Raw genomic sequence first — 23,140 nt, forward strand, 5'->3', positions numbered from 1 at the left:
TTAAAAAACCGCTGTATTTTCATATTTTTACTACGGTAATATTCTTTTATCTGTAACAGACAATTACCTCTTTAAATACATCATTTTAGCATCCTTAAAACTGCTGAGTACAACAACAGAACTTACTACTGTCTGGCTTCTTTTCCTATGCTGAAAAAATTATTTTGGTCCTATTAGCAAAAATTTTAAAAAGCATTATTTTTATGACTCTTTAAAATGCATAGACATGGAGATACGAAGCTGCCGCTTGATAATTCATTCGATTCTAGTATTACAACAGGTGAACTGATGAGCAAGAAAAAGTTGTTCAATCCAACTTTCCTGTATGAATTGTTGGGAATCGCTGGTGTTGGAACAGAAAGCAATGTTAAGGGCTCGCTACAAGTAAACCTCCCAAGCAACATCAGGAGGTAATCTTTAGTTCTTTCTAAAAGCACTACATTTGTGTAGATGGTGTGACTACCTAAGGATTGAAAGGACAACAGAGAAAAGCATACATATCTTGTAAACAACATGTTTGGTTTCAGTTATTATCACTGCAGTTGTGACCTATTTGGCATTAAGTCAACCACCCGCCCCTTTGACTGGAAAATATGTTGAAGAAAATAAAAGAACTTTTAAACACTTCACTTAAAATGCATGCTGCCTTCCCTTAATGTTCACAAAAATTCTGAATTTTGGATCTTTAGAATACCCAAGAGCCCCTTTTCAACTAAAGTTCATTAAATCCTCACGTTTGTATATTCTTAGATTACTGTCTGCCACCTCTTCGAATACCTCTTACACAAAATGATAAAACTGGTTTAGCGTAATATTAACCTATGAATTTAAACACATGAAAGTCAAAAAGCCAAAATTCTCACAACATTTGTTTCTCAAACTGCATCTATATATTACGATTACAGCTATCTATCGAATGTATGTCATTTTATACAGAAAACAAACTTCTTTCTTCCCCAATTTTAAAGTCATTGTACTCTGTCAATAGCTTTTTTTTTTTTAATGTGATTGTCATTAAAATGAAATTGCAAACACTTTAAAATGCTACCATTGAAACAATTGCTCCAAAATTTATACCACTGAGGGAAACAGGAAGAGACCTAATTCTTGCCTTGGCTGCATCTGTTCCTCCGTCTCTCTGGGAGGGTAATTTTTTGCCAGTCAAACAGAACATCTGCATATGCTAACTGTATCTACATATACTCCGAAACATGATCTTATTATAAATATCATGAAAACATGAACTTTAAGGTAAACTGTAGGTTTGCAAAAATAAATGCTGTGAGATCACAGTATTTAAAATGTTACATTCAAACCTTAATTGGACCAACAGTTTAGAATAAAGACATTAATCAATTCACACAACATACATTCAGAACAGTATTTTTATTTAGTGAATGAAGAGTATGAAAGTACATGATTTTGCAAAATGAATTTTTATACCAGACAGCAGCAGACCAGGGTAAGCAGCAAAATTAAAATGCAAAGATCTTTTACTACACTTTAAATCATATGGTGACTACACTATTGCTTTTAGCAAGAGAAATTTTATTCTCTGCCATACACATCACAGTAAAGTAAGAAACAAATAGAGGGAATGGAAGAGAAACAGCTGGAAAAATGTTGAACTCTCATTTAATTCACAGCAACCAACCCAAGGGCAATAGCTGGCAAGTGTACTACCTACAGTTACGGCACATGCTATGATATGCACCAGACATTTTCTTCAGACACGTTGCAATCAATACGTCAAAAAAACTGACACCACAGTTGGGGGTGTCTTGCTACTACAAGATCTTACCACAAAAGCGTTTATCCAAAATGACAGATTAGTGCCTAAAGAAGATTTTTATGAAAAGAAATGAGAACTATCTCCACACAGAAGTAAAAACTCTGAAAAGCAATGTTACTACTACAAATTCAATAAGAAAGATTTTTTTTTTCCTAGCAATTAAACGTATTTCCTTTTTTTTGGGAAAAAAAAAAGTTGATATGCGAAGTGAGAACAAAATTTTAATTGATGGATGTATTAATTAATTACAGGCTGTTTAGACATAAAAGATGAATGCAAAGTATAAGAGTGGGTATTAAATTATCATTACATGTATGCTACTTATGCAGTTTTAGAGGCAGTTACAGATTTCTGTCATTTTGAACCAGTTATGTGCTTCACAAATTTTATAGATTTTTGGACATGTGTCTGTAGAGCAAAGATAGCTTTTGGACAAGTGATATGAACATCACACAGCAAATAGTTGCATTGGAAAGGAACCTAAATTTCTAGTAATCTCAAAACTTGTCAGTGAGGCAAGTAAAAGTGTTTATTAGGGGTCTACAACTCTAGGCCTAAATCGGACTCCCCCTCTAACTCTTGGCCATGTTGCTCTGTTCCACATGAGCCCTGGCAGAGTTGCTCCCAGGTGAGCTATCACCCCTCTTTTCCCATGGAAGACCTCCTGTAACAGTTGATTAACACAAGTGAGCAAACCAAAAGGAATACAAATCAGGACTAAACAGGCAGCCACTGCACCAGGTACTCAAAAGGAAAAGGTGCTAGTACCAAGTACCCAGGTGCACAAGTAATGGAGCAGTATGCACAGTGATAAGCTACCTTGTGCTAGAAAAGCCAAAACTTACAGGAGCAAGGGAGAACGGAGATCTAGAACCTGCCTGACTTAAAACGCAAGGCAGCATCAGCTTACCCTCTGAAGGAGGGTAACAGATTCTTGCCAACAACTACGCTGGCATGCAGCCACTTAGGGATCGCAACTGGAAGGCTCACCTTCACACAAAGGGGACACACTATCGCATGGGACCTGCTCTTTGACCAGTAGCTACAAGTAGACCAAGAGACCCCCCCCGGGGAAGGAAGGGAGCCCTGGTGTCCAGAAGCGGGTCGACTCAAGGGCAGAATTTTCATGGCTAGTGAATAACTTCATATTAAATACAGAGGTGGCCACCATAGAAAAACCTTTTCCAGTCACCTGAAAGGTTCTGTGGCAGTCAGAAACTTCCACTTCAGCAGAGCACAAAGGCACAAGCCAAGGGTATAAGACCACTCCATGTGAAGTAAAACAGTTTCTATAATAGTCAACAAGGAGAGAGAAAATAAGGTCTTCAGAGGAAGAATAATCAAATCACCAATATCATCATTATGTGAGTCTCTGCGAGGGACACCAGTAAGGTGTGAAAGGAGTGCACTTCCTTCCAAATAAGTATCTACTGTGCTATAGAAAAGTAGAGAAAACATACCAATTTATAATACAACTTGAAATTCCATACAAAAACTATGAAGAAAAACCCTGGGGTATTCCAGCAGCTTTGTTTGGGCATTTCAGGCTAACAGGCATCTTGGGTTTGATATTCTAGGGAAAAGACAACTGCTAAGTATCAAAATCAGTTCACAGGAAATGGGCATATTATTCTTCCCAACTGCAGGCAAACACAGGCAAACATCACTGCATCGATTTCTATCCAATTGATAAATAGGAGCCTCTTCATTCAATACTGTGCTAGAAACTGCATTTTCTGAAAAACTCAAAAGCTCAAATATTAGAACAAATTTCAGGACACAGCATGGTGTCTGCAGCCACAGTAATCTACCAGCTAAAGGAAACCTGCAAAAATAAGAACAAATTCTTGGATTCCAATGTGTTTACAAAATAGACTCACTTATTACTGGAACACATCTTTCAAACTACAAAGCAGCTGTGTATAGGAGTACAAAGGACTTCTTATAGTACAGTCTATGTCCAGGACCTGGGCACACAGTTATGAGGTACAGATTAAAGCCAATGACATTAAAAATAAACCTTGCCTCTATTAACATTAAAAAAAAAAATTCTCAAGGTTGCAAGCAATGCTTACATGATTACACAGTAATTATTTCTTCAACTACTTCTAAATTTGTAAATCACCTGAGTTGAACGATTCAGCCAATAGGAACAACAAGTAATTGTTGCATATCTCTTGGTTTTGACTGCAACTTCTTTATGATAGTCTGTGTCTTCATTTATTACTCATGCATTCGGAATTAATACAATGAGCCTATGACCACTGGGCGGAGTGCAGGAATCTCCAAGTTATTGAACGTATGTATACATAAGACCACAGAATCAAACTAAAGCTTCAAAGGTTCCAAATTTTTTAATAAAATTTTTATTTGCTGCAAGAAATTAAACAAATTACTGAAAAAAGCTCTGATTTAAAATAGTACCTGCTCTTACTTACCATTATAAAATATCAAAGTACAGAAAAAATATACTGAAATAAATGTTTATGTCTACTTAAAACTATATTACCGTATTTACAAATTGATATACATATCTGGCAATGAAACATACACATAAAACGTCAAGTAAACTTCCCAATTGCATTTACCGTAGGTTTGAAGCTCAGCTTGTTGCTGGGAAAATTTACACTTTTAGCACAGTCAGCAGTTACTTTCACCTACTCAGCTTGCTTATTTTTTTCCCCGAGGACTTCACCTATTCAAACAGAACTTCACAACTGCTTTACATACAGTTTTAAGTATTTAATATTAAAATAAATTGTAAACAGCTAAATTTTCAACTGTAAGCATGGAAAAATTAGCAAATATCCTTAGTCAATTAACTTGTACAGACTATAGAACTTATCACAATAAACTAGCAATTTAAATCTTCTGAATTAATTTATTTTACCTTGTTGCAACACCAACAAAAGAAACATATATACATTGCACTCTTTATATCAGTGTGACTATAGGGAATCTTTGCCTATAATACTTTAAAAAGAAGAATGGCAGCAATTACTTTTAGACAGATTTTGAACTACTAAAATTCAAGTGACTTTTGAACTGTGGAACTATCTTCCTGTGGAGGAAAGCCAGCTATAATCTTACCTTTTGTAGGGACAAAGGTTTAGTAAACTAAACAAAATGAGGAAGTGATCTTTGGGGGATTTTTAAGGCACTCTTCTGGAATAAAAAACAAATTTCCCATCATTTTATTCTATAAAGGCAAAAGATCATTTTTCTGTCACTATCATTCTGCACTTTAACATGACTAACTGTACAACCATTAAATAAATCTTACAGAAAAATTTTCAAGGAGCTCCATGGTTTTAGGGGTTAGATGTATTGACTATATAATGTTTGGGGAATTCTCAAATAGGCATTCATAACCATCATCAAAAGACACTTTCACTGAACTTTTCTCATGAGTTAATATTAGACTGTGCTAGGGAAAAAGAAGTCTAGCAAGATTCTACAAAACTTTTAGTAGCTTATTGCATCTCAAATTTAATATACTCTGCACATTACTTTCCAAAAGCTTCACAGACAGAGGAAGGAATTCTGCAAGCATAACAAGACACCTAAATTTAGGAGTCTAACACTTGTTAAAGTCAATGAAGACCTATGCCCTCAGAGGCACCTAAAGCGTGATTCAGCTCATCATAAATTAGGTCAACTAAATTGCTCTCTAAGCTCCATTGACAGTAATGAGTAGCTCTTCAAAGGATCACAATAGGAGTTCAGGAGTTAGAGTACATGTTGACACTTAACATAAGGCACCTGAACGCGAGGACAGAAATGCCATCCTCAGTTTCCAAACTGATGCCAAGCAAAGACTTGAACTACAGCTCAATGCATGAAAAATACTTGTTTTGAAACAATTTTCCATCCAGTATGAGAGAACAAAAAGGGAGTTGGGGATTAAGAAAAGCACTTCCTACCTGAAAAGGCATGCTAAACAGCTCCAAAAAAAAATTAAAATTACGGGAGTTACATATTAAACAGATGCCTTTTATGCTTTTGAAGAATGAGAGCCCACCTTCTTTTAATTTCAAGGATTGAAGTAGCCTATATCATTTTCCTGGGAAACCTTAAAAAAAAAAAAGTGAAGCCCTAAAAAGGTACAGGATATCAGAAATGCTAGGAAAAAAAAGAAACCTTATTAATGAAGAAAAAAACATGTTTTGTTTTTCCACGAAATAGGTTTGCCTCTCTGTGTTAGTATCTACCCTACCTTCCATCTCAAGAGAAACAGGAACAACACACAGTACAGCCTTACCTTCCGTGTAAGGCTGTTAAAATTCCATACGCTCACCTCAGAATTATTCTGGAAATGTTTCTTTAAAACCAGACCTCCTACATTTAACACACACACAGACTAGATTTTGAAGCAAGCAGCAAAACAACGATTTGAGTAACTTTAAAATTTCCCCATTTCAAATTGCCAGTGAAAATTAGAAGAAAGTTCAAGGCTAGCTGCTTTCACTTACAATTAAATACTATGGACAATTCCATTCTCTCTGCTTTTTTGGTACAGCAAAAATATATTTAAAAAAAACTTCCCTTTTAGAAGACCTCCTATTCTCATGATCCTATATCACAGCTATGCAATCAAATTTGTGTACTGAAATAGGGAAGACAAAAATACATTTAATATAATATCCTAAAGCCCTCAAAATACAATCTATAGCTCCAGTATTTAGACACTGTGATTCATTATATAGGTATCTGTAGACCATGTCCTGTCCCGTAGTTGCTTATATTTGCTTTGCTAAAGTAGAAAATGGATGTTTTACCACTAAAAAGGATCCATGTAGTATTACAAAAAATTACCTGCCAGAGTTCAAAGGCTTTATTTTTTTTTGAAGAAAGCAAGTCAACATTTTATTAAAAGCAAAGCATATGCTTTCCTCCTGCAATGAGAATAAAGGGTTGCATTACCTTCGTGCACTGTTATTCCACAGTTGTCACACTGGATTATTTCATCAGCATCTTCACTGTTATCTCCAAGACAAACGCAACAAATCAAAATATGGTCCATTTTCTGGGAGCTCCAATTTTGAGACTTCTCAAGGATCAATGAGTCCTAATATTGAAAAATGAAGAGACATGGATTATGCCAGGAACTTCAATTTTATTTATAACAAACAAAACATGTTATTTGCTCAATTTTGAACAACAAACAAAAAGACAGAAAATTATTTTCACAAGAATAAAAGCTTCTTTGTTGTCAAAACATTTCAACACTTCATTCACAAATATAAGAGCTGGGAGAAAGGATGGATACAATCTGATCTCAATATCCATAGAGATCTGTTAAGATCGAGAGGCCAGAGAAGGGTCTTATTTCCTCAGACAGAAACATACATGTCTTTAAACCATTTATGTTCTACAAAAAGGAACAAATACACACACCTAAGAAACCATTTAAAAGAAAAAAAAAAAAAAAACCAAAAAAAAAAAACAAGGCCAAAGGTGACCTTGAAATGTCCCAATATTCAGAAAAGTTGCTTCATTTTATTAAAATTTGCACCTTCCAAAAACAAGTAGTCACATGGATCTGAAAAATCTGAAAATAAACAGCTAACACAAGCCTGCCAAGTCTTCACTTACATAAAATATAACAAATTATCAACTCAGTTCTGTTTTGTTGTAATGCAAATTTATATGTCTCTATGCAAAGCCATATGATTTATTAAAGCTATAACAACTTATTTTCTTCTAATTATATGCAGGAGTAAGGATTTGCAGAACAAGTACATTGCTCTGTTTTGGCAACCTTCAATGTGAACTACACCACTTAAAAAGAATGTGGCTTTTAATATGCAATTTCTCTAAGGAAACATAGAGAAGTGTTTCACAAACCAAATAAAGCTGTACGTAAATTCTAATTTTTTCATAAACACCATCTAGGCTTCCTATTATTTTCATTGTGAGGTACAGGCACTGTCTCTCTGCAAAGTTTCATGGCTTCCATACATTTTCTTTTATTTTTATACTAAAAGCAAACATTGAGCTTGAACTACCTTCACCGGTGATATGAAGGCATATAGGGAAGTGTAAAATTAGGCACACTAGTAAAAAAATCATCATTGCAGGATAAAGAAATAGTAATAGATTCATAGCAGAGGCTGGCAGTTCAAGCCTAAATGGCATCCATTCGAAATATTAGAGATCTGAGAATATTCCAAAACTGTTGTGGTATCCTACCAGAAAAAAAAAAAAAAAAAATACAAATTAAGGTGGAACATGCCCCCTCAAACATCTTTTTCTCATTCCAATCCCCCATTTATGACATAGAACATAGCATCAATACTGTGCCGGTGTAGCCTAAGCAGATAAAAAGTATCATGAATGCTACCTGAAGCAGGTATTCTTCCTCAAGCGTCTTAAATTCTCACGCTAATCTATGCAATTATTTCATGATAGCCCCTCAATCTGATACAGTAAATCTTCACACAAAGTTTTCAGTGAATCATTAATGAAGTCTCTTTGTACTTTAGGTTTATCTGGGCAGGTATCTGGGAGGTAAAGGGGAGAATCTTTGCTTGATTTTAAAGCAAGATAAAGGGGTAAAATAATCTTACCACCCAAAGCTGGAATCAAATAGTTTACCTCAAGTAATAGAGGTGGCTTGCTACAATGTTTTTGACCTAGGAAAGGTCAAACACATACTTCTAGCAGTTAGGAAAGGCTTCTGGATCTCCCATCCATTTTCTCTAAACAACGTATGGAAACATGACCTATAAAAAAAAAAAATCTCATCTAGAGGTAAAAACGAAAGACTACACAACAATTCACACGGACATGCTTGATTACAGGAAGGCCACTAATTGTAAAAAATACAAGATTCTCCCCTACAGAGTTCAGACTTATGGAGCATTTCTACCAAGATCCTTATTTTTGAGGAAAGCGAGAAACTTGCACATTTTTTTTCAAAAATACTGTGGCCTATCATTACTCAAAATACCCACATTTAGCTTACCATTCACATTACACATAGGAAAATGGCAGTGGATACTCCTTAACTTTGGCAGATTAATTGTGCAATGGCACAGTCTTCTCAGATGCATCTCGCAACTCTACAGAAATCGGCTTTTTCTGACAGCACCTTTGACTTAAAACTGTTATTTGGCTTCACTAACAGAAGTTTAAAATAAATCTGCAATCTCTACTGTTATAGAAGCCCAAGGTCTGGTAATTAAAAAAAGAAAAGAAAAAAAACCAAACCAAACCAAAGCCCCAAACTATTACTTTAAATTAAACAAACAGAATTGTACTGTAAAAACAACAGCAAAATAACAATAGCTGTGTAGGCAGTGAGAACATATGCAAACATGAGTAAAAAAAAAAGAAACAAGCAATGATGGAAGGTCATCAAATTTGGATCTAATGTTAGGATCCCCATCCATTATGGTTTACCTTACGTGAAGATAGCCAACAGGTCAAACAGAGCAGCAGAATGACAATTTTCTACACAGACATGGAGAGGGAGTGATCTGGAACGTATGCTGCTCTCCCCTGCTCAGTCCATGTAAGCACCTGCAAGACCCCATCCCAGAAGCTGACCCTACTTGTCTAAAGCATGGGAACTTTTACACAGAGATGGTAGCTGCTGCCAACTCCTGAACAAGTCCTGTTCCCTACCCAAGTGAGAAAAACGATTTCAGCTGAATTTCTTCATTAACACCACCATTTTCGTGGTGTTAATGAAGCAGGTGAGCATTTCAAGCTATATGCCTATATGCTTCTAACTTTAAAGGAATTAAAAATAATAAAAAATAAAATAGCCACCTCACTAAGAATAGAAGAATCCCATAAAGTGGTAGCAATTATAAAAGCAGAAAAGCACCATTTATCTACTAATGATGCTTGACCCTAGAAAAGAAAGCTAAGTTTGTCTTCTATGCTTAATACAGTAGAAAAGCACATAGTATTTCATTACAGCACAGGTTGAAATACTGTATATCCACACCTCAAAATATTTTTGTAAAATGTAAAAAAATAAAATAAAAATCACACAGAAACAAAACCCAAACAACCCATCCCCAACACCATCCCAAAAAGGAAGTAAAGGAAAGGAAGAATGCATATTAAGGACACTACTACATGTTCAGAGTTAATTACCTGAACATTCTTTCATAAATTAATTATGCATTCAGACATCTGTTTTTCTAAGAACTTAGCTTCTGCAGTGTAATGAGATTCTGCTAGACTTGTCTGCTAGACAGGTTTTTGTTTGTTTTGGTTTTTTTTACTATTTTAAAATGTTGTAGTAGCAGAGAGTACACTGTTATAACACAGTTGAGTACCAATCTAAAAATTATAGTCTATAATCCAGTCTACAGATACTCACTGTTGCCAGACTTCTTGTTAAAAAGCTACTCATAAAGAGTACTTTGCTTTACATGCAGTAAAGATAAATTATCAGTTACAAAATTATAATTCGAACTTCAAAATTTCAAATTTTTATTTTTTCTTTTGATCAATGTCCTAAATCCAAGACAAGAACAGACTCTGAGGTCCATGCATATTAAGAAGCTTCGCAAAAGATACATCAGAGACAGCTCTGGGTTTTCTGAAACAGGCCTGATTTTCCAAGTCAATGGAAATTATGGGCATATTCAAAGTTATATCCCTAAGAATATAGACTCACATCTCCATTCCGATACGGGAAACAACTCCAAACAAAAATTGCCTATCTCTATTTGAAGTTCCGATCATCAGTATTGGTAGAGCACTTTCAGCTCCTGAGCCAAGCAAACACAGGTAACAACACCAGAATTACAGAGCTAGACAATGAAAGAAGATGCCTATACAAAAAGTAAAAAAACCCAGAATTATGCTCTTTTTTTGTCTTCCCAATCACAATTATTATTAGTAATTAAAACAGGACGGCTCATTCGCAATCATATATATATATGATAAATAAAAAAGTATCTAAGACAACTGATTCTTCCAAATACTCTGTTTAGTTCCCTGTCATTTTACACATTAAAATAAAGATTAACTGGAACAGCAGAACTTTAAATAGTGCCATACCATTATAAATTTATCAAATGTTATGTTGACATTGCAATAATTTCCTGACAATTGAATGTAGATTTTACAGCAACTCTTTTTACTTTGTTCAAAATTTTGCTACTGCAGGACATGAAGTCAACCATCCTGACAACGTAGTATCTTAATTTTTCCACAGGCACAACCTTTAGGCAACTGTAATTGTGCACAGGAAAAAAAGGTTGCATTATTAAACACTTAACATATAATTTTCACATTCTGCAATTAGATGATATTTAATATAATAATAACAGTTCCCAAATACTTTTTAGTACTGTAAGAAATTACTTCATTTGTGAAGATTATAAGCAAACCCAACATAAATTATCGTGATTATCCTATTTGATTTTAAACCCAGTGTGCATATTTCTTTACTTAGAATTCTTCTATCAGTGAACTTAGTATTCAGACTTCGATGTTGGGCTAGGATAAAGACTAACCTATCATTTAGCTACTTTATGAATATGTCACAGATGCTTTTAACTTTTAGAACATTACAGATATGCAACATTTACGCTTAAAAGTCTCGCTAATATATGTTGATTTGCATACTGGACCTCGTATTTGCTTTAGAACTAATCCAATCCCCTTAAAGCCAAGAGAAATCTCTCTATGGACTTTAGTGGCATTAGATTGGCCAAACGGTCCAAGCCAGGTTATTTAATATACAGTGCCTATTTAGCACAATTTTGCTGTTTCACTTATTCCTGTAAACACAATTCCAGCCAATCAGTTTAACTTTTCAAATTAACAGAATAGCTACTGGGGAGTAGTTTCCATTTGTCAACAGATATATTATAGAAAGTGGTTGCACTACCTCATTACTCTTGCTTTGTGAAAGAGCCAGGCTATCATTTGTCAACTCCTCATCATCTGCATTATTCCTGTTAAGAACTTTACTCTTCTTCTTCTTGGATCCTCCATCACTAGCCGTGCTGCTATTATCTTCTTCATTTCCTTCCTCATCATTGTCATCTTCATCACTTCCGCTCCCATCATCTTCATCATCCTCATTATCTCCATCACTCCCCTCTTTTCGCAGTGTGTTTTTTCCTTTTTTTTTCCCAGCAGTAGGCCGCCAGTCATTGTCATCTTCACTATCATAGTCATCCATATCATTTAGTTCTTCCATTGATACAAAATCCAGCAAAGGCCGGTTCCTGCGCAAATTCCATTTTTTTGGTTCATTTGTTTGCTCATCAGCCACAGCATCAGGTTCAGCTGTCTTCTCTTTCTCTTTCTTCTTTTTTGGCTTTTCTTCTTCATCTTCTTGCTCTTTCTTTTCAGTTTTAATTACCTCTTTGTCTGCTGTTGGCACCTCTTCTTCAGTGGAGCTTTTTGGCTGTTGCTCTTCTACTTTCTCTTCTGCTGGTTCCTCCTCCAAGATATTTTCTTCTGATTCAGTACAGGAACCTTCACCACTGTCCTTTGATGCATCTTCACTCCCATGACCACTTCCTTCAGAATCTGTTGAGCATATGAAAATTTAAAAAAAGTTCCGACACAAATGTACCCCAAAAAATAAAATCTGTTGAAGCAAGTTGTTAAACAAAAGAATGATGCATGTTCCTCCCTCATAAGGTATTCCACCTATTTTTTCAGCTGGTGTCCAAATACTGCTATTTCAAGTGGTATGTTGAGAATCTGTTAAACATGAGTGCATTTTAAGATGGCAAAAAAAAGATGGCAGAATTTATTAAATGAACGTTAAATGTTCCTTTGAACTGCAGCTCATATTAACAATAAGCAGTAGCACAGAATAATTTCCACGTGAAGTCACATCTTAAAGAAAAAGTATTCCAGTTTTTAATTTCTGGAGGCATTTTCTAAATCTTCAAATTAAAATAGTTACCCAATAGAAGAGATTTAAAATTACAAAATGAAGAGTTTTAACTAACAAGTACTAACAATAGTATGGGTAATCCCCTCGCCTTCATTTTTAGTACAGGTTTGTTTTTCTGGGTTTGGGGGCTCTTTTAATTTCCAATGTTATTTCACTTATTAATCCCACATAAGTTATGCCTCATTCAGTGCTGCAGCTGCACCACAATGCATAAATTCTAACCTTATACCACTCATATGGTATTGTTCTGTATATAGTCACTATTTCCATTAATTAACACAGGCCAATCTGTGCAATAGAAAGGAACAGAAGAGGATTTGTATGAAAAAAAAAAATCACAAAAATAAGGCATCTGTACTATAAACTACATTTAAAAAATTATTGAAAAAGATGACAAGTGAACTTGTTAAATTTTATAAACATCATCCCTCTTGACTATCTCTCATCTCATATTCACCTACTACTTTTCATTTGAAGTATTAGTTTTAATGAAGAAAAACTCAGAAAATATTTTTTTAAATTAACAAATATAAAGTTGCTTGATCCAACACAGGGATCAATTAGGTAATGGCTACAGTTCTCAGTTTGTTCAGAGCCATCACCAAGTTCTTGATGCATTGTCACATAGATGCAAAGAAGAAACACATTGATGCTTGCAAATTAAAAAAAATCCTTAGTCACCTTAGTTACCTACACAAAAATCCCCACCACTCAGTATCACCTTACACACAGAATTTCTGTGCACATCTCTCTCTGTATAAAGCCAAATTAACAAACAGTGGGGCCAGTGTGCTACACACTTCACACGGCATTTATTTCCACCCCACAGAACACTGACTAGCCAGTAACTCAACTGTTACTTCGATATAATGGACAGTTTTGTCTTTTTCTGTGCATACCTGTATGTGGAAGTAGTTGATGAGGAGATTAGATAATTATCAACAACAACAACAACAAAAAAATCCATCAGCACTACTACTACCCATTGGGATATTAATGTTACCAGTCCTCTCACAAGCTAATAGAAAGTAAAAGTTTCCTGCAAATGTTCTAACCTTTAGAGAGCCAGGAAAAAAAAAAATGAGAATGCAGGAACACAAGTTATTGTACAATCTTTTGAGAAAATAGTAATTCAGTCATTTCCCTACACCTACCAGCCTTAATGATAGTAACAGAAATACAACATAATTAATTGAAGTTTTGAAATAGTAGAACACTCTTCAGGCATGCCTAAGAAATAAAAACAGTATTAACTAATATGTAATCTAAAAAATTATTTTTAAATTACAGTAACTTTGTTTGGATACATGTTCATGCACCTGTTGGAGTGGGTCCAGAGAAGGACCACAAAAATGGCCAGAGGGATGAAACACTTCTCCTATGAAAAAAGGCTGAGAGAGTTGGGGTTGTTCAGCCCAAAGGCTCCAGGGAGACCTTACTGCGGCCTTCCGATATATAAAGGCGTCTTATAAGAAAGAGACTTTTCACCAAGGCCTGTAGTGACAGGAAAAGGGGGACTGCTTTTAAACTGAAAGAGAGTAGGGTTTAGATTGGATATAAGGAAGAAACTGTTTACAATGAGGGTGGTGAGACCCTGGAACAGGTTGCCCAGAGAAGCTGTGGATGTCCCATCACTGGAAGTGTTCAAGGTCAGGTTGGATGGGGTTTTGAGCAACCCAATCTACTGAAAAATGTCCCTGCCCACAGCAGGGGGTTAGCTTAGATGATCTTTAAAGGTCCCTTCCAACCCAAACCTTTCTGTATTTGCCAGCTCTCACAAACACCTTACAAGTAACTCCTAAAGCCAGACTCTCATACTAGACATTTATATTATAGATTAAATGCCATGTTTGTTTAAAAGCAAAATGTGTTTTTGTATCTCATTTCACAGGTTCTGAGTGCCAATGTGCACTACTTGTCTCAATGTAAATAAGGTTGCATAGGGTTTTGCCATGTTTAAAATTAATTTAAATTTAATTTTAATTAAATTTAAAATTAATTTAAATTAATTAAATTAATTAATTTAACTGGATTTTTAAGTTACCTTATATTATTTTCTTTTGTTTTACTTCCCCACCATAACTCCATGACAGTAATGTGTTTGGATGCTTTAATTGTGCTGTTCCATTTCTAAATATGTTTAGACTTCTTGTGAATTGAAGCTTCAACTTCATTTTTGGGCGGAATCTTAGTCTGGGTATAGTTTGATCTTTAGCAGTGCTCTAAATTACCATCAGTGATTCTTGTACATCAATACTACAGCACTGAGAATACTCTCTAGCTGCTTTATGCCATGCCAAAAATATAAAGCAGAGAACAAACAAATGTTAGTTACATTCACTTCTCTCCTTCAATTTCTCTTTGCCTTCTGCCTGCACATTATGCTCTGTACTCTCCTTTCTGCATGCATGTACACACCAGAGATACCTATAGCAAGGGATATCCCTCTTCTGTCTGAATGCATCCACCGTGATAGGTACTTTTCTAGAAAGAGCTATTCTGTGATAACAGCTATTTTTGCAGGTGTTCTTCTGTCAGATGCACTTTCAGTTAGCAAGACGTTGTAGTATACAATTTTCTCCTTCAAAGAAATTCTTAAAGAATGGCTCTTTCAAATTGGCAGCCATATCATGTCATTCCTATGGGAGAGAAGTCAAGCTACTCTCAGTGAAAGATGGGGCCAGATACACTGTCAAATAGTGAAGAATACAGAGTTCCACTGAGAACAAATATGAGAGAGAACAGTTGTGAAAAAGGCATCATTCATTTCTGTACACCTTGTATCTTTAGCTCTACTGAGCACAACAGCAGGTGGCAGTCACATTTAAAGAGGGTAATTCAGAGAGGAATTCTCCAAGACATAACATTATGCTCCAGAATTAATATAAGAAAAAGTGTAATAAAGGTGAACAAAAGTGACTACTAATCTCCACGCCAGCTGTGGAGTCTTGTATAATACCTACTATGCACAAGACTGCAGGGGAAAGCTACTGAAATCACTACAGTGGTTAAAAAAATCCTCCCAGGGTTTTGCAAGACCATTTTACAAGCAACTTTAAGCATGGTACCCTGTGATTTTTTTAGTATTTTTTTTTTTTTACATTCTAAGAAAATCCATGTATATAGAGAACAAGTGTTACACTATGCAAGTACATGGCCACCCACTCACAGAAGACAGGCTGATTCAATGCCGTATTTAGCTTAACGAGCAGTTCTATAAAAAGCAGTTTTATTGCTTGTTTTTAAGTGAAGTCTGAAGGATAAGCCAGTTAAAGGAAATCATGAACTCGATTTTGGGCTTGCCTCTTCCACTAACAAAGCCTAACCAACTCCAGATAGCAGAAGACAAGCATCTGGCACCATTTTGGAAAGCTGTTGTTTTTTTGCAGAGAGTCCTGTCTAGTTGAGGCTTACCCAGGTGCTCAAAGCTACATACAACGAAAACAATCCAGAATCCTGTATTGAAAAGGAGTGAAAAACTGAGCATGCAATACTGAAAACAGCTACCATATCTGAAGTTATTCCTACTAAATAATATTGTTCAATAATAATCTACAGGCATCATACAAGAAGTCATCCAGCCCACAGTGAGCTTCACGATACCCTCTTTTCGAGGGTGGTAACAAAAAACAGGCTACAAGTGAGGTTACTTCTTCTGGAGGTTAAAGCTACTCGATCACGATCACCCTCTCTAGTGATCCCTTAGCCTCTTTCTCCCAATCACAAGGTGGACAACAAATCTTTGACGTGATGATGAGAAAGTACACAGGTATCTCTGCTAAAATACCATGTTACACACCGTGCACGATCCCTCACCCAGGTTGCCTTCATCATGACAGACGGAAAGTGGAAAGCACTGCAAAAAGTGTTTGTCGGCAACAGCCTCTGCCCATAAACTTCCTTACAAGAACAGCTCCAGAGTCACAAAAACTCCTTTGCACATGTGCTATACCAAACATGTGGAAAAGCAGCTGTACTTCCTATACATCTGATCTAGAAATTGCAAGTAATTTTAAAGACTCCAAAATGCCTTAAGGAAATGCTTAAAATAACTAGAAAGTTCTGATATTAATAAGTGGATGTCAAAGAAAGGAAACCTAGATCATATATGGAAAATATCAACTTTTAAATTGCCAAAGGCAGAGTTGTGTAACTGGTAAATTCCTGATCACGTTTGTCTATTAGACTAAAGTCACAGAGGTCCATTATGCTAAGACAGATATAACTCTACTGAAAGCAAGAATTGAAAAGGCTTAATACTTCACTTTCAACATAGCTTCAAAAAAGTGAATCTAGCATCAGTTAGATATACATCACTGCTTTTCTATGCTATTTTGCTGAGTATGGCGATTAAACATTGGTAGACTACTGGCAATTCAACATTGGTAATGCTGGCAGTTAAAAAAATGGAACTATCCAAAGTAACATAATTAATAACATACAAAACAAAACCAACGTAGATTAAGATATTACTGCTCCAAGGAGAGAAATTCACTTCTCAAATTATGTTTTGAAAAAAAAGTATCTAAATGCTGTATTAACTGCGGACATAGACTGGGCAGAGTAGGAAATGAAACTGATCGCTGATCCGCAATTACACTTGTTTCAGAAGAAAAGTATTTAGTTTAATGGAAAAAAGGATGGAAGAGGAACATAAATGAAAGTTGTTTACTAAGCAGTTTCCTCACTTCTACACTAGCTGTAATGATATCACACAGCATTTCAGTAGATGTCTATTCAAGTCGTAAAAGCACTCAAAACTAAAGGTTACCAACTTTGACTTGAGTCATTGGGAAGTGCCTTATTTACAATGTTACAACGCAGATGGAATTGGTTACCCTACCTCCTGAATTTGCTTGACATTTCCCAGTTTCCCCGTTTTTAACGTTATCAAACTTGACTTGTTTGGGATGAAGTACTGCATGCCCCATGACTTCCCTCAGCAAAGCTGCAGTCCTAAATAATCCATAAAATTGGATTCCAATACAAATTATTGAATAGTGAGCTAGAATATGTATTTTTCCCAGAAACACTGGAGAGCTTCACATCTTGTACAAGGCAAATGACATCTGGGAGACAGCTGAACATGTGTCTGGGACATGCTAAGTCTAAGTCTCTGAGGCATTGTAACAAGTACATGCTCAAGAAGCACTTGAAACATCCCATCCTCACTCAGCATGTCTACGACTCCCAGAGGTGGCCAGGCTGCAAACAGACCATCCCACCAAGCTGGACTTAATAAAGCACAGAAGAACCTTCTCCGTGTGGCAGGAAATACACAAGAGATGGACACACACACAAAAAAGAGGAGATGCAAGAGAAAGTAAAGTAGGAGATCATGAAAATCCTGTTCAAGAATGACTGAACAGGCAGAACGACACTGAAACAACGACCAAGGGTTCTGTAAGGGACAGACAGGTTGGAAAGATGAGGCACAAAGAGTCACAATACGGGGAAAACAAAGTAAAATAATGTCACCCCATCACTAAATCCACCCTGCCCAAACACTGGAATGAAAGCCTAGACTTCTGCCACATTACTTCTCTGCTGTCAGTAAACACAAAGAACAGAAGTCTCAGTGTTTCCAAAGAGAATGCAAGTTCAAAATGCTCATCAGTCACTCCAAAGTGTTACTTCAAGTGGCAGACATCTGTACAGATAAAAGATCTCACTTGGGATGAAGATCACCAAGAGAACATAATGCCCATATTTTCCATTCTCTCAATGGGAAAAAGCCCTTGGGAGTTCCACTCTGAGGGACTACACATTACAGTTGCAAAGTCAAACCTTGAAATGATTGTAACAATTAAGATTGTGCAATTACGTGATAATTTACTAATGATGAGATATCCAATATTTTCTCTTACCTTCATTGTCTACTGAAACACCCTACAACTTTTCTGTTGCACATCATTTAAGTTTATTCTCAAAAACAAACATATTAGCTTCTTCATCAATATTTCAGTAGTGTTTATCACTACAGTATTTTAGTGCTTTGCAAACATTTCTGTATATTACAATATCCTGTACGGGAAAGCAAAAGTGGAATCTCCATTGTGCTAAAAGTAAACGAATTACAGAAAGATAAAGATATTTGCAAATTTTTATTTCTAGATCAAGTCACAGGTTTTTCAGAATACCTAATATATGCATTTATATAGATCATTACACATTTTAAACAGAGCTCCTACGGACCTCAATTGCAATAATAGTACATAATATTTATGCAAGTCAGGCTTCACGCTCAACACTAAAAAAACAAACATTTACAAATGCCTCTAAAAATTTGAGTCTAGGAGACTTGCAGCAGAAGTAGTGACAGAATCCCGTTCTTCAAGACAGCATTCAGCTACGCTCTTCTTAGCTACACTGAGACACAGAGTCAGTCCTTAAATTCACACATTGTTCTTGTTGAGGGACCACACTACATTTCTCTGCATCATTTCAATTTCAGTATATGAGCTGCCAAAACTGACCGACTTCACTGATGAGAGAGAAGAAAAGTGGTAAATTCTTGCTTTGGAATCCTGCTGGGAATTACTCTACAACTATACACTGATTTCTGACATCAGTATATCTCCAGCTGCTCTCATTAAACTAAAAAAAAAAAACACCAACAGAAAAAACAAAGTATGCTCTAGTTAACTTAAAAGCAAAACTTCAAATAACTGATCTGTAATGTGAAGCATATTATTAAAAAACTTCAGTTGAGTATATTACAATACCATCATTTCAAGTCACATATTTGTACGCTCTGACTCGAAAGGGACAGTTTTTTTGACTGATCCCACATTAAGATTACATATGACATTCTTACTTAAGAAAGAAATTTTTCAAGACGTTTATAAAAGACAGAAAAATACCGTACTTTAAAATATAGCATTACTACTTCCTATTATGTAGAAACAGAGAAGCCATTAAAAAATTACTTCATTCAATATTAACATAATGAAAAGCCCACGGGCCTGAAAACTATTTACATTAAGTAAATTTACAAGAATATAACAGTTCTAACATCAGTTTCCCTAAAGAGATGTCAGAATGATGAGCTCTTTAAAGTGGAAAAGGCAGTAATTGCCTGTTGGTGTGATCTAAATCCAAAAGAAAAGAAATTAACTACACTATAAGTAAAGTCCATATCTTCTATGGATTTTTTTTGGTGGAAATGGAGGTTAGGTGATTACAAATATTTTCTGTAATGAAAAAAATTTACCAAGGCATCAGGACTCTGAACACAAAAATTCAGAAATGCTGATTCCTTCATAAAAGTACTTAATACCAACTTCTCAGATCCTTACTGCATCTCATACTCCCAGAAATCTGATAGAACAATGAACGTGTAAAAGCGCAAATGTTCAGGGCTCAGTCCTCCTAGACTTGCACAGTGTCATATACTAGCACATACCACTTAACAACCTAAAGCTCATACATATGGATGCAACATAATCAACAGGGAGTAAACAACTTCAGAATTCTTTTAATTCAGTATTTAAATAGTCCTTTAACTTTTAACTTTCAAATTTATTTTTTTAAACACCTATATGTGCATTTGACTCAAATAAACATACATTGCAGAGCTGTGGAATTACCATACTTACAGGATTTTCCTGAGTGCATGAGTAGAATTTATGGTCATTATCAATGTAGAAAGATTGTTTCTTCCTTCTGTCACATTTATTTCCGTTTGTAAGCAAACTGCACAACCAAATTCTGAATTCAAACAAATACTAAACACTGATTTGCAACAGGCTGCACATAGAGAGAACTCTATGGTCATTGAAACAAGAAAAAGAGCGATAGGCTTGACTGTAATGGAGAAACACACATTATGCTTTGAAAGCTGAATCCTCAGTGAAAAACAGCAAAATCCGTTTTCTGTTAGTAACAATCCAGAATTTGTATAGGAGGGCTGATTGTGTGTGTACACACGTATTCTTCATAAATATATAACTTTTATCAATTTTATTAATATATGTGTGTTGTAAAAAAGTCCCTTTATTTCAGCACTTCTTCCAAATGAATCTAAATGGACTAGGTACAGCCAAATTTAAGGCTATGTTATACCAGCTTCATTTTAAATCAGCACAGATGTTCTGTTTCAACTACCCATTTAACTTGTATTACACATAAGAAATGTTTCTTTTTTTCTTTCAACTTAAGAGGTTGCACGTTTAATAACTTTCTATTCCCCAGCTTCTCCAAACCCTCATAACATTCTCCTTTCACATTGAAAATCTTTGAATAAAGTGTAAAATGTCGAACTCTGCTGCTGTTTCAAAGTGTTTTCACTAAATTTTGAATTTTATTAAACAGAACACTAATTTCTACAAGTGATAGATACAGGTTCTGAAATGTTAAAACACAGCTATATGAGATATATGAACACAAAAAAGTAATGGGAAAAACATTTTTAAGTAGAACTTGGGTTTTTCTCATATGCTTGTTTCAATTCAGTGTTGCTTTTATAAGGGAAAACACATCCAACTTCCTCAAAATGAAATTGAGATTGAAATACTCTCAAGGCTAGACACTGACATCCCCCCATGTGTACATACGATATCCTAAAAGTCAGAGGGTATCAATTACAAATTAATCCTCTGCATTTAGACATAGTTGAGTCAGGACTCTTTATTCATTATTTTTAATTAACTAATGATCATCTTTTAATCAAATAATATATTGCTCTGGATTATGTGTCCATCTCCCATACCCCATTTCCAATTCTTCTTTTCCCTTAAATCCTGCCTACACTACTGTTCCAGAATAGGGAGATTTTCTCTGGAAACTAAAAATCATTTCCTTTTATGGCAAATTGTCTCTACAAAAGGCAGTGCCTTTACTCAAAAGAAAGGATCAAAAATCCCCAAAACAAGATTAAAAAAGTAAATGAAGCAAGCCCCCCAAAATCTTAGCATGAAATTGGTAAGATGGCATCAGTTTTACTCTCTTAAGTCATTGCAGCCTGCTTCTATGAGATCAACCAAGGGAAATATGTCTAAGCTTGGGGAAAAAAAAAAACAAGGAGCATTAGGGCATATCTCAAAACTGTCACTGGTGAAATGATCATTAAGCATTTTTAAGTTCATTAATAAGGAGGAGCTTGCCAGATGTTAAAAAATAAGCCTTTAAATGGAGATGGGGAATATTTTTGCAAGACACATTCACATGAAAACATGGATCAGCATCCCCAGTGCAGAAATAACAAAGTGAAGTTATTTGACAAGCTGTCATAATGCTTCCGTTACATCTTACACATCCTGCACCTCTTTGCTTATTTCCCTGAGCATATGCCACAGAACATCCAATATGCAGTTTACTCACAAACATGGTCCTGCCTCTTCTTTCCCTTCCCTCCAATATACTTGAATTTATTCATTTTATTTTGGGACCCTGTTTACTTCAAGTTTCCGTGGATGTTCACTGCAGATACAAGAATCTGCACACATAGAAAAGACTGCAGAACAAAACCACTCTGAGGCAAGGACCTCCTTCTAGTATGAAATGCATACACCTTTCTGCATAGCTATCTGATTGGACACCTTAAGTTTGTCTATTGTAAAAAAAGAAACCTGAACAGATTCTTTCTGCTTAAGGTTTGCACTCACCGAGTGGAATTAACCTTGAGAAATAGTCAAGTTCTTAAGTCCACAACAAACGATTACCCAGACTGATTCAAAACAAAATGGCTTTAGAACATTCTTGTTTCAATACTAAATGCAGCAAATATTTCAAAAATTATCTCTACATTGAAAAAATAAAAAGCAACAGATATAGCTAAAGTAGTCAGCACAGAAGCTACTCAAATGCTTCTGCCAAAACCTGTTTGATAATCCTGAGTTTTCTGTTGAGAAAAAAATATTTGCAATTGAATTATTGTATGGATGTTTTATTTAATCGGTTGTTTCTTATCCGCAGCATAAGAATTTCCAGTTATCCAATCGAGTCACTGAACTTCAAGTGGCTCCAAGTCCCAACAGTTCACTAATACCATTCTGTCTCCCATATGATATTAAATGAGCAGCCATAAAACGAAAATGAGATCATTCTGAAGCGGGGAGATGAGGAAGCATATTTACCTGAAGCATCTCCAACTTTAAAATCACTGTCATCAGAGCTATCATAATCTAAAGCTTCCAGCAGCGAAGCTGCCAAAGGCTTCACTTGTCTCCTCTTCGAACTGCGGTCCACTGCAGGAAAAAAAAACATAGTATTGTTACTAGGTGGCATAATGAGAATTCAGCATCGTTAACGATACTTAAGTTAGAAGGAAAAGCAGAATGGCCGTGACAGGCAGGGGCAGCCTCCGCCACACCGCCCGAAGAGCAGCCAGCAGATGCTGACGGCACCGGGGTCCCGGAGACACTCATTCCCACAGGTGAGGGAGGGGAGCGGCGGCAGGCACCCGGGAAGGGCTCCCCCACAGCTAACCAGCCGGGAGCTGCCCGCCCGCCGGAGCGGTGATG

The 23,140-nt window shown here is 35.8% G+C and overlaps 1 protein-coding gene across 1 annotated transcript in view; it reads right to left on the bottom strand.

Moving 5' to 3' along the window:
* The window catches only part of PHF14 (PHD finger protein 14), a gene marked incomplete at both ends in the record, with an annotated part of 70,552 nt that extends 47,648 nt beyond the window's left edge, over positions 1-22,904 (bottom strand). The window contains 3 exons of the mRNA XM_082310959.1: positions 6,716-6,860; positions 11,652-12,301; positions 22,754-22,904. Coding sequence (XP_082167085.1) covers positions 6,716-6,860; positions 11,652-12,301; positions 22,754-22,904 — 946 coding nt within the window. The remainder of the gene's footprint in view (positions 1-6,715; positions 6,861-11,651; positions 12,302-22,753) is intronic.
* Between the last annotated feature and the right edge of the window lie 236 nt (positions 22,905-23,140).

The sequence above is a fragment of the Platalea leucorodia genome, assembly GCF_965183815.1.
Source record: "Platalea leucorodia genome assembly, chromosome: 1".
Lineage (NCBI taxonomy): Eukaryota > Metazoa > Chordata > Aves > Pelecaniformes > Threskiornithidae > Platalea > Platalea leucorodia.